General features: G+C 36.2%; 2 protein-coding genes and 1 pseudogene across 2 annotated transcripts; 2 read left to right on the top strand and 1 right to left on the bottom strand.

Annotated features, from left to right (window-relative positions):
• Positions 1 to 305: 305 nt before the first annotated feature.
• LOC140863546 (zinc finger CCCH domain-containing protein 6-like) lies at positions 306 to 5,235 on the top strand. Its single transcript, XM_073267050.1, has 4 exons — positions 306 to 651; positions 3,035 to 3,244; positions 3,816 to 3,940; positions 4,028 to 5,235. Exons 1-4 carry the CDS (start codon positions 592 to 594, stop codon positions 5,133 to 5,135), a joined length of 1,503 nt encoding a protein of 500 aa, XP_073123151.1. The 5' UTR covers positions 306 to 591; the 3' UTR covers positions 5,136 to 5,235.
• A 1,090-nt stretch (positions 5,236 to 6,325) lies between these two features.
• On the top strand, positions 6,326 to 7,042 carry LOC140867599 (uncharacterized). The gene is made up of 2 exons (XM_073272664.1): positions 6,326 to 6,727; positions 7,002 to 7,042. Exons 1-2 carry the CDS (start codon positions 6,371 to 6,373, stop codon positions 7,023 to 7,025), a joined length of 381 nt encoding a protein of 126 aa, XP_073128765.1. The 5' UTR covers positions 6,326 to 6,370; the 3' UTR covers positions 7,026 to 7,042.
• Positions 7,043 to 7,876: 834 nt separating this feature from the next.
• On the bottom strand, positions 7,877 to 11,471 carry LOC140861900 (uncharacterized; annotated as a pseudogene).
• Between the last annotated feature and the right edge of the window lie 1,761 nt (positions 11,472 to 13,232).

The raw sequence follows: 13,232 nt of genomic DNA, 5'->3' as shown, positions 1-13,232 counted from the left end.
GAAAAATTATAAGACTAAAATCAAAATCAGGCCAACTTACAAGACTAAAAATGTAATTTTTCCTTCAAGTTATTTCATCATCGTTTTATTTTTTTATTTTTATATATTTTTTTGAAAGGGTTTTTAATTTTTATTTTATTTTTACATATATGTGCTATGTTGAATAAAAAGAAAAAAAAAAGTCGAAAAGAAGTTTTTCCGTAGCTAACCAACCACGCGCACTACTAGAGCATGTCATACAAACAAGTCATAAGTATATAAATGGCACGCAAGGATCCGATGGCGTAATAAATTGACGGGAAAAGAGCAAATGGGCAAAAGGGAGAAAAAGTAGCTTAGAGGATCTAGGGTTTTCTTTGTATTTCTACTCTCCCCGTACTCCCCCGTCGTCTCCGATTCTCTTCTTCGTATCTCTGTTTCCAATGTATGGTTGCACACAATTGAAAAGCAATCGATTTAATTTAATCCTAAATCTGTGTTGTATAAGTGATTGCTAAATCGGAAGTTGGGTTTTGATTGCAAATATCGATTGAATTTTTAAAAGACATATCCATATATCTTTCGAATCCAATTAATTTATTCGTGAAAAAAATGGGAGGATCGCAGAAATCGAAAAGGGTCTCTTGGGCTTCAGATGTTAATCTTTGTCAGGTAAATCTTGTCAAGATTTTTCAGTTACTTCGTCTTGTTGAATGATTGCTTTTAACTAATTTTATGGTATAGTTATCCACAAAGGGAATGTATTGACGTTTCTGAACTTAAAAAATATATAATTAAAAGTTGATCGAAAATGATTCTCGAATAATGCAATCTGTATGTTCTGTTGATCCGCGACAGACGCCAATCGGATAAAATGTTAATTTCAACAATTTGCTTAATTATTTGATTGGGACATTATTAAAGCCCACTAAATGGATTAAATTTCATTTCAATTCCATCTGAACTTAACCAAACTTTGGAAATAAAGGGACATTCTTGCTGAAATGGCCTGAAAGTGAAATGGATATGTTCCGTTCATCATTGATTCATTATCGAGTGTTGATACAAGTAAATATATTTCCTTAAGCGATTGTTAATGATTACGAGATGTTTATATGTAGGATTCAGGTAGCTAATTATTGCAACCTCCATCTTAAAATTTTAGTATATGGAATTTGAGGTGAAAATAGTGGGGACAGCACAAAACTCTTCTGAGGTAGTTGTGTTAAAAAGAGGCATTTTTTTTACTGACAGTTTTGGATACAAGATTAACAAACTAATTTCAAGTATCTAGGAAGGCTGTTTGTCTGTTTCATCTACTGACTCCAGATTGTTATGTCTTGTTTAGTTTTTTATATCGAATTTTATGTGGTTGACAAATGAAAGAAATGTACTAATAAATAGTGCTGCTTAGTGCATATGTTGATTTAGTTCAGTTCCTGGGGGCACACCTAGTATATTGATGGCTAATTGGCGCCTTGTTTTCGTTGAAACATTGTACTTGAGTGTTGGCATACAAATGAAAGGAAATTGTAATAATTATGATTTTTGGTGGAACTTTTTATGGATAATGAAGATTAGACTAGAGTTTACCAGGTGCAAGTCTTAATCTATTATTCTATTTAGTTTGTGGACAAGACTGACAAGTGTCTGGTTTGGGGTAGTTGGGAAGTTCCAAGTCTTTCTATCAATAGAGGACATCAGGGAATAAAGTTGAATAGGTGACAAATATAGAACTTTGTTTGGAAACAGTAAATGAAATTTTATTTGAGTCATGTCATTGACATAATGGCGCGAAAATGGTGCTCTGTGGAGCACTCCAGGTGACTTGTTTTTTTTCTCTTCCATTTTTCGCTGCAATTTTAATGAAGAACAAAGATGAGCTGAGGGGATGTTAAGCAGCATGTGGCAGGACTAGTGATAGACCTTTGCCATCCTTTTGATGGTTAATACAAAAGCAAGTTGAATTAAACATGGTCCAGAAGTTTTGCGGGAAGTTTTCCAAGTAAATGAAGCTTCATTTTTTTCACTTCCTTTTCTTTCCAAATCTGTTGCTATATGGTCCAGAAGGAATAATCAACTATAGATTTTAAGAGACAACGTAACACACTACTCTACGGGAGATGTATAGTAAAAATATAATCAGTTAGCCCCCTATGTTCCTGTACTTCACATTCACTTGATTCGTGATTGCCTTTGAGAATTCTTTGCTTTTGGGTGTTTCTTTTGTTGCTGTATTCTGGATTTATGCTGGATTTGCAATATCCTATCATTTCATCCTGGAAGAAGCATATCGATTTCTCGTGCTCAAATTTGATCGGAGTCAAATTGATGTCTGGCTCCAGCATCTCCTGCATGGCTAATGAGTAATGACATTGACAATAATTGTGCGTCTCTAGGAGAGTGTGAAATCTTTCTTTCATTTGTGATATTACTGTAACGTGAAGTGCTTTACAGTTGCGTGGCTCCTTAGTCCTTACTTCACATGCATATCCTTGCGAATGTGCTATTCTCACACATTCATTTGTAATATTTCATCCGTCTTTCATCAATTATGTATGAAATTCTGTGTTGTTGGCTCTATGTGTGTGGGAAGGTGTGAAAAGTATGTACCAGATTTGAGTGTGGACTCAATTGTTGGACTTTTAGTGATGTGATTTGTTTATTTGTCCACTTTGTTGGAACGTGCATATATATCTGCCCTTGGTCTTTGTATCTGGTGCTACTTGCTTATTGTAGGTCTACAGTTATTTTCTCTGTTAAAAGTTGAAACTAGTAGTTTCTACTCTATCTTCTCATTGTTAAAGTAGCCTGTAGACTTTGTATACAGTTTATTTATTATTATTGAGCTTTTCATTGTTTTTTTCCCACCAATAAAATGAATTCGCTAATAATAATAATAAAAAAATGTACAAATACCCTAGGCACTCACAGGTGAAAATTATCAATCAAGCCCTGTTATTAACATTGTCCATTATAATAGTAGTTGAGTTACAGATTTACTCATTCTCATCCTAAATTGCTATGTAATAGACTTGTGCCGTCCTTTTGGTAGGTAAGGTTGTTTTTGTCGGAAGAATCTCCATCACAAGTGGGATTGGGAACACAAGATCACCTTCAGGCCAAGACACAGTGGCCCGACCAGTCCGGGGATACAGGAACTGATGACAATTTACCTCCAGGCTTTGAAGGTGTCCAGCCTGCAAATCTTTGGAGAGTTAATCTGTCTCAAGTACCCCTAGTTCCATGGAGATTGCCTCCAAGAGTAAGTCTACCATTTTTGTCATTGACTTTCTCCATATATTTGCTAAACCATTATCTTTAAGGATGAATATACTCTTTTTCATGTTCCACGGGACTATTTGTTCTGTTTTAAATTTGAGTTGGGAGGGTTGAAGCTGGGATCCTCTAACTTAGGATCATCTTTATTAAGTCCTCCATGTGATTTCCTGTATAGTTTCACTAACTTATGTATAGTGATATGGTGTTGGCTTGTGGAATATGTTGTACTTATTGATCCGTATTTCAATCATAAATCTTCAATGTGTTGTGAGCTCAGAGTTGAATTTGGATTCAAAGTGCATATTTTGTGTTTACATTGTCGTAGCCTATGACAGTTGACTTATTAAGCCTTGATTCCTCGATAGAACCGTCAACCCTCTCCTCAAGTGAGTAACATAGAGGAGGGAGAGATTAAGTAGATCGCACGCACTCGTGTAGTTGTGTTCTTGCATTGTTGATGGTCACTGGAGTGTTTGCATGTGAGTAGTGCTCGTTTGTGCCAGGGATGTGGGATTATTGTGTTCTTCTGAATCTCACATTTCTATTCTTCGCAGTTTGAAGTGAATAGTGAATGGGCAGTGGTTGCCGGGGAAGAGAGCACAGAAATTAAGGCCCAGAATCAACGAGAAATGAGAGTTCTAGAAGCCGTGTATCCACGCCCCTCAGCTATTCCTCCAAAGTACGATAATTAGTTGATGATTGATCTTTGATGTTTCCATGTTCCTTTGTTTTTTGCATGAATCATTAAACTTCTATCTTTCATCAGCCCTTCCTCATTAGTGTGTGCTGAAGACTCAATTGCCAATAATCAAAATACTCCTGTGATTCCTCTCATACCAATTGAAGATGAGGACGCTGCATTGGATAACACAACATTTACCTCTGTGGCAACCAACAACAACCTCACAAGTTCACATCCCCAGCAGTCATCCCATTCGTTAATTTCATCTCATGGCAGTGTCACAAATGGAATTTTATCTACCGATGTTGAGCCCGATGTCGTCTCTGCTGCACAGGCTGCCTTGACAACTATCTTGTCAAATGGAGATCAAAATAATCTGATCGACCGGGAGTTGCTTCTGAAAATTCTCAGCAATCCAAAAACCGTCGAGCAACTCTTGACAAACCATGCTACATATTCCAGTTCGCAGAATACACCATCATCTGGAATGCCTAACATGCCCTCCTCCAAGTTTCAGTGTCAGCCAGTCATCGGAGGACAACCTGGTACAACATCCAGTACACAACTTATGCCATCATCTCATACATCTAACCTGCCGTCATACAGCTTGCAGAATCTGCCATCCATTGGAGTGCATAATGCACCATCTACCAGTACACAGTACACGCCCAATTTAAGGTCTCCACCCAAGAATTCATTTGATTCTGTCAACTTTGCCATTGATAGAAGAGAACCACTCTCTGCTCACCTTTCAAGACCAGAAATCATCCCCCCTTCAACGGCGACAGCAAGTGTACCTTTTTACCCACCAATCAGGAATCTACGGCCTTCTGTACCGGATGTAATAATGCCAGCACCTTCGCCGGGTGTTCCCTTGGTGAAGGACGCTAATTATTACAAGAACCTCATTCAGCAGCATGGAGAAGAAAGACGGGAAAGTGTGCCTCAATTTGCAAATCAAAGCAACCAGCCTCTGGGGACAAGTCAAGAGCCAACGCATGTGGCAAAATTGAAAGACTCGAAACAGAAGATAATGAAGCCTTGCATCTTTTTTAACAGCGCAAGGGGTTGCAGGAATGGAGCTAATTGCCAATATCAGCACGATGTGTCGTCCCAACAAAGGATGGGTGGTGTTCCGGAAGTTCAAAGTGCCAAGAGGGTTAAAATTGACAGAGAGATTACTGGTACTTGAGCAGTGAACATGCATTCATCTTCATGAGTCTATCGAGTGATGTTTAATTTCTTGCTCATTTTTTCATCTTTGCAATAGAATCAAAATTCATGTGGATGAATTTATTTATTTTTGTTTAGTTCAAGTCGGAAACATTGAGCTACCACCTCTGTATAATTTTAAGCTGGGGGTTACGGACTCATTTTGTTTTGGGCTTCTTTATCTTTGTGAAGTACTAAAATTTATTGGTTTTGTATATTTTTTTTGTCATTGTATTCGTTTTTACTGTGGTTTGATTGGACGTGGAATTTTCTAAAATCTCAGTCCTTGTCTAAAGGAATGTTTGCAAAAGATTATATTTTTATAGAATTGATTAAATTTATAAATTATAAGAAAGTAAAGAAAATTAAAAGTCGGTAGTGTTTGTAAATAAATGTAAAATTTTAAAATTGAAGTTGGGTAGTGTTTGATAAATAAGTGATTAGATTGATTTTAACATTGATCTTTTTATTAGAATCACTTTTGGAAATCATAATCACTATGTAATTAGTTTTTGGATTTTAATTAAACGTATAATTTTGGTATAAGAAATACACAAGTTATTTTTTTAAGTCAAAATTTAACAATCACTTTTTTTAATAATTACAAACAATCCATAAGACAACGTTCGTAAATGATTTTAATAATTTCAGTTATATATTTAAGTTTCTACTTATAGAAAAATAGGTTTGATTAATTCAAAAATAGTAAATTTTTTTCTTTTTTTTTTAAAACATATAAGTCAATCAATTTATTCCGTATGATATTATATATATATCTATATATATATATATAAAAGTCAATCAATTTATTCCGTATGATTTGGATTGTTTTTTATAAAAATATATATTCCATAGAATAAGGAATAAATTGGGTTTCTAAACAAAATTTTGACATATTTATATTTAAAATAAAATTATAATATTTTCAAATTTTCTGAATTTTTTTTTAAAATCTTTCAGTTAGAAATATACTGTTATGGTTAATTTTGAAATTTTTAACACTTTACCACTACTGATTTTTAATTTATTTTATATAATTTATCATCGTCGTTTTTATCAATATTTTTTTTAAAAATTAATTAAATCATAAGAAATAATTATGTTTATCGATCAAAATATTAAAAAAGATATAATAATAAATATAAGAAACCGAGGTTTCAAATGCTTACAGCTTCTTCTGGGCTCGCTGAACCATTCGGAGAGAAAGAGAAGAAAATGTTGAAATTTTTGTCCAAGGTGAGGATCGAGTTTAACGCGCTAGACCCACGCATAGCCTCGTGCATGGAGTTCTTGGCTCAATGTAACGCTCGCAAGGCCAAAGAATCCAACCCCAGTTGCCAGGTACAGGTCAAGCGCCGCACCGACGATTTCCCGCCCAAGATTACTGTAACTTTCGTCAATGGCGTCGAGGAGACCTTCGAAGCTACCTCCACTCCAGCGCAACAAATCCGCAACTTGATTCTCGAGAAGGGCCAGTTTCTCGAGACTGAGCAGATGTTTCGCGAAGCCAATGAGAAGTGGCCGGTCGTTATCCCCGAAGAGGAGATCCGTCAACCGTTTACTGGAATTAAGGTGATGGGATATTTGTTCTTGTGTTCTGATTTTTGTTTATTGGGTGGGTTTCCTTTGGAGCGGGATTGGAAACAAGTTGTGGTAGATAAGATTTTGATGGACAATTTGGTGAGCACTTGGTGTGCGAAAATTTCTTGGGTAAAATTCTTTTCTTTGGTTTGTTTGGATTCAGGTTTGGGCTTTTTATAACATAAATCAATAACCTTTATGCAAAGCGTGACATGATTGTGGAAAATTAATCTATTTTTTTGTGTCTTTTTTTCCGAATTTGCAGCCAAGAAAAGCAGAAGAGAAGTAGCAATAAAGAGATTCTGGCCTTAAATCAGCTACTGAATTGGCTAGAGATTCGGATGATATATAAAGAGATGCAATTTCAAGGTCTACTCCTTCGAGTTTGAGTTTATTATTTACTTAATAAAGCTTTCATTTTTTACCTGTCATGGGCAGATTATTGGAGTCCTTGCAATATGATCTTCATTTGGTCCCTATTTTCAGAGAAATGTTATCTGGTTGGAGTATTCATACTCCATATGGATTATTTCTTCTTCTTCTTCTTTTTTTCTTCTTGCTGATATGTTTTTAGTGCATTGGATTCAAAAGTTTGTTCCAATGACCAAAGCAATTAAGAATATTATGATTGATGTGATGTTAATCTTGAAGACTTGAACAAATTTCTACTCTGATAACCAAGACAACGCATGCCCATTATACATACTAGCTGCTGAAACAAAGGGATTTTTCATTCATTTTGTTGATGTGAAAAAAGTGAAATGATCTTAGTACACGACATTAATGGTTTTAAACATTATTACTTAATGTGATATCATGAATTAAAGATGGCTGTATATAGCAAGTTAGTTCTTGTAAAATGTATTTCAGTAAATTGGAAAAGAAAAAAAAAAAAAAAAAATTGTACCAAGAGACCAAAATAAGTTATGTTGCATATTGTCGTTATAAAAATGGTAGATTTGAAGCTATATTCGATAGGTTTTTAAGACAACTTCTTCGTGAGGTTCGCAGATTCGAGTGTACGTAACATAAATAAACGATATTTTGATGATCCTTAATTGGAAGGCCATAAAATTGCAATGATCTATATATCAGCACAACAAATGTGCGAATGATTTATTGAATATGTGATCAAAACTGAGTAGTGAGTACTATAAGTATTATTAACACAACAGTGAAAATATACACAACGCTGGATGATTATTTTTGACAACATTATCACGATCGAGAAGTTCATTCATCGTTCTTCCCTCTTGACTGCGTGAGGATTCGACATCATGTCCATCATCAACTTCTCTGGTGAATCTTCCCAGTTGGCAAATGTTTTCAGGTCCACCTGCCAAAATTTCGATCAAAGTAATGGTCAAATGTCACCAAAATCTCGCACGTTGTTTAATTCAGATTATTGACCTCTCTGATGTAATAGTTTACCTTCCGCCTTTGCTGTGTAAAGAGATTTTCTCTGTTTTTGTATGAATCTTGAATTTGTCTGGCTGTCGTGCCCCCTAATCCCCATACCTCTACTTCAAAAACTGTACCTTCAACCGGCAAGAACCCCTGAGCGTTCACAAATTTATATTCCACGGGTAAGTTTTCCCTCTTTAGTAATCACTAGTAGAGTAATCATAAACCATTGACCTAATTGTAAGTATATGATCGAGTGTTTGCAGCTGTATCAAAAATTATAACGGGATGTAATTCAAAACATTGTACAAAAATAAGCAACCACACAAAACAGCAGGACAACCATTACTACCAAGAAATTATATAAACATTCATTGCACAAGAACATGGGGGAGGCTGCCAGCAGGGATGAACATTATTTTTTGAAACATGTTCCATCAATCAAATTCCTGATAAATTATACCTGATCTGGAAATAGTGCACCGTGTTGATAAGTTTTATCAACAGCATGGTGGCGTATAGTAACTCTAGCAAAATCCTCATCCATGAATATTCTTTCGTTTCCAATGGATCCGCCAAATGCAATTCCCACCGGTTTTGAATGAGCATCATACATTCTACCAGTCGGATGCAAATGGCTATAGACCAAATTTTTCTCCTTTCCTGTGAAAAATAGTGATATACTTGTCTTAATCTGATGAACCCAAAGAATCTAAATTCCAAGACATGTAATAGTATCATCAAACTAATTTGCAGCTCACTGACTCACCGGAAGATGTTAATGAATGAAAGACTGGACTTAAAGTGTACAAACTTCCAGAATTTCCATAAAATAATTCCTTGTTTTCAAAACCCTGATGAGTAAGTGCACCGATGATCCATCTCCTAGCGCTGCATGCATCCTCACAAGCAGAAATCAGCACTAGTAATGGACCATGTAGCCTTCGACATTTGACCAAAACCGGTTCAGCCCTTTTCCATGTAGAGACGATCTGAATGTTGTTTACAAAAGACATCCATATTAAAATGTCTGGTGAACTCTGGATCACCGGCTTAAAAAATACATCAGTAATATCACAAGCCAACTAGTCAAGACATAGAGGGGTAATATTTTTATGCATATTCACATAAGAAACCAGACTTTCATATATAAATTACAATTATCTTTTATCTGTTAAAACACTGGAATTTATTTAATAAAATTTAAGGATATGAAGGGCACAGACCCAAAAACGCATTAATTTTTTTGAAATGTTTCTTACTACGCTAGAAGTACTGACAGGAAGTACTGGACAGAATGTTATGCAAGATCAAAAAATGATAGTGGAACAAACCTATATTATGGGGTTCTCGTTCTTCACATCGGTATCATCACTGGGAAAAGCAAGCTTTTGATATTTCTTCATATACAGGACCTTCTCACGGTAAGGCGAGATTGCCCAAGCCCGTCCAGAAGTTAAAAGGGCTAGTCTCGGAGACTTGTTGATGAGGCGTTATCTTCAGCAGAAAAGAGCATGATGACTCTGATTTTGTCCTACAATCGGTAAAATTACAAACAAATTTATTGTCGAACAACAAAATACCAAAGTGAATGTAAAACTAGAGAAACAATATAATATATATTAAAGCCTGCAGGGATAAAAATTTTGTCCTCACAACGATTATAAAGTGCACGAATTCCAATACAAAGAAAGGAACCTCTACATACTATTTGTTTGGGGAAGTAAATGTGGGGGTGACAAGGGATGGGTCGTCATCCTGAAGCGAAAACAACTGTCAAAATTTTACGTATACTTTTTCTATAAGTACAAAAATCTCCCTAATCACATTAAGGAAATCCAGTCTTCCTTGATCTCACCCCCACTTACCAATTGGATTCTCTCCTAATAATAACAAACGAATAAGAAGAAACAGTTTGACATAATTTGTTGTAGGCTGGGGAATCAGAAAAAAAAACAAGTTTATACAAATATGTTTCTTGGAAATATCGAGAACGCTATGTAACATATCTGTAATTTAGGCAACGTGATTACCTCATGGGTGACACGGTAGCAAAGTCTTGAATGGACAAACTGTGTCCTAAGCAATCTGCGAGATGTGGTACAGTCTTCTAAAAGCCCCTGCTTGAATTTTTGTAGCCATAAGCTGAATAATCCAGGTCAGAATCATACGGAATCCCAAAAATCCAAATTATGATCACCCTCCACAACATTGATTACAACAGCTGATAATAACAAGTGAGAAATATCCGGAAGACTGCATCCCCTTTTACTCTTCCCCATATTCAACTTCAATGTCCTAGAATCCCATGGAGAATATCAAACAAAGCAAAACGGACGCCTTTAGAACCTCACGGGGCGGATAATGAACACCCAATCTTACAATCATCGTCGCTCAGCTCAAATTGCCAAATTCACTGGAAATCCAGCCTCGGAACATGTCTTACAAAAAAATTCGTATTAAATTGTTGCAATATGTCGACAGGCAACTGTTCTTCCACAACATTTTGTGGTAACCTCTCAAGAAGTCAATCCTAATTCACCGCCATTTTCATCCGTAGGAAAAAACAAAGTCCAACTATTGCCGAGCCCGGATGACTAAACAGACAATGGATAACTCCTTAGAAGCTACCGTATAGCCAGATTCCAAGTTAATCAAGAACTCAACTCAAAACATTTCTGAAATAAATTGGTTAACACCTCAGTTAGGTAAATATATGAGGTGAATGAAACAAACCAGCGTCTGCTTGGGCAAAGTATGAAAAACTTGCAAACATTCAGCATTCATGGCATGATACTTGCAAACATTCAGCATTCTCATTGATCTTTTTACAATACACTTAATCAGTAGAATCATCTTTTCAAAATCATCCGATAATTAAACAATAAACGATCATCTTAATGTTAACTCAAAATTATTCACCCTCTACCCAAAAAATAATAAAAAAGATGTAAACTTTTTATTCAAGAAACACAACTTCCCATATAAAGTTTAATCAGTTTGCTAAATGGATTTTACTGTCTTCCATTCCGCACAACTACGGAATGACATTCCTAGAATGTCAGCAGGCAAAAATAAAAAGAAAAAGTCCACCAAATAACGGAGATCTATCTCCTTGTCGTGGGGAAATACATAGTCACATAAAGAACTTTCAAGAATAAAAAAATCTCATCTTTGCAATAATCACCTTCAGAGAGTGAATTGGCACCAATTTAGTCTGAGGGATCAGAAAGAAGAGAGAAACGACCTTCCGCAGAGGAGGGAGGGCTCCAGTTGACGCAGCAAATGATTCTGCTGCACGCAGCTCGGGCGATTCTTCTTGATCCCTTGATGACGATTCGCCCCATTACTGGTTTCTAAATTGCTGCCAACCTATGACGTGGAAACTGGTCGAAAATCCAAATATTGAACGGCGTTTACCGCGATGATAGAACTTGAATTCGAATGTAACTAATAGTTAAACAAGAATTTTGAAATGGGACAATAAATTTATGATCACTCAGCCGTCAATTTCACATCTTTAGGACACGGGGCTCGCAAGATTAGAGCTGGGTCGTGGCTTTCTCATTCTCATTATCATGGTGATCTTCTTTGACTTTCTTCTTTCCTTTTCTCGATTAGAACGAGCCATATATAATCTGCTTACACGTAATGAACGGATGAAGAAATATATAAAATTATCCAAAAAATACGAAATTTGGACGATTATGTGGGCAGTGGCTATCTTTTGCTGGGTTTATTAAAACCAGCAAAAGGACTTTTAATTTATAAATCTCAACGCAAAAGGGGTTCGTGATCCAAAACTCAAGATTGCTTCGGAAGCCCATTTCACAATTCCCTTTCAAGTTCATTAAAGCTGACAGAATGTGGCCGAGTGGGTGGTGATGAGACAAATAACTGATAATTTCCTCAAAGCAGCCTCATCGCAGTGGAATGGATTATATATAGGCCCAATAATTAAGCGAAACCCTGTACTCTTCCTCGGCCTGGGCCAATAGCCTTTTAAACCCTGGCTGGTTGTAATACGTGGCCTGCCCTATAAATCGTTTACAACTTTGAGCCCACCTTCTCTGCCACATGGCCTGGTGGACACGTCGGATGGCGTCCGGCCGGCCACCGTTCCCCCCGCAGTGTTCTTTTGCCACCGCCGAAGTATCTGCCGGAGCCAAACAATGCGGCCAAATTATACTACACCGACAACATTTTTTTTTTAATTTTTGGGGGCAAATATGATTTGATTGAGCTGATTAAAACTGGGGATCCAATAGTTGGAGAAAATTGAGGTTATATAGGATTGGAGGTAAGAGGTATGCCTCTGGTTTTGGTGAAAATTAAAATACAAGGACAGTTGGCGGGGCTTTCCTTTTAATCTATATAATATGACATAATGTAATTAATAAAACAAATGTATGATAACTATTAAAAAATAATACTTGGAAAGCTACCTAATTCATTATTGGGAATAAATTAAAAAAAAAAAAAAAAAAAAGTACCATAGTGTTCGGGGGTCCTGTTATGTTCAAATTTAATTAATCCAATCCAATTTTGTTTTCTTTGTAGGAGGGTGATAGTTGTGTTGGACCCTATGCAAAAATTACAATCCTAAAATGTAAAAATAAAATAAAATAAAATAATATTAATATGTTGCTTACATTTGAAAAAACCATTTTTCATCCGTTATTTTGGGCCATTAAGAATGAAGCATGTGAATAGAGTTACTTGGGTTATTGCTAGTTAAGCTGTTGGAAAATAGGTTGAGTATGTTTAGTCGAACAGGGATAGTTTATGCTGCCCTTCGGGGCAGAGTGCTTGAATGGCAATTCGACGGTCCGAGGTTCTTTGGCACAACAAATGATTTTGATGTGCAAAGGAGTCTCTGGACCATTGGATCTGGCATATCGGGGGAAGCTGATCTGTCAGCATAGACTTTCTAGGTCGAATCCAAATACTATTGAGCTATAATGTTTAATTCGTTCTTACACGTTAATTATAACTACAAAATGGCTTCGTCTGCTCCTGCCATCGCCTAATATGTGGATTTGGTTGGAAAATTCTCAACCTTTTCCTGTCAAATGGTGGGTTATGAAGGATT

The sequence above is a fragment of the Henckelia pumila genome, chromosome 4, assembly GCF_033568475.1.
Source record: "Henckelia pumila isolate YLH828 chromosome 4, ASM3356847v2, whole genome shotgun sequence".
NCBI lineage: Eukaryota > Viridiplantae > Streptophyta > Magnoliopsida > Lamiales > Gesneriaceae > Henckelia > Henckelia pumila.
Note: the sequence above shows the minus strand (reverse complement) of the source record. Positions and strands in the feature narration are given on the sequence as shown.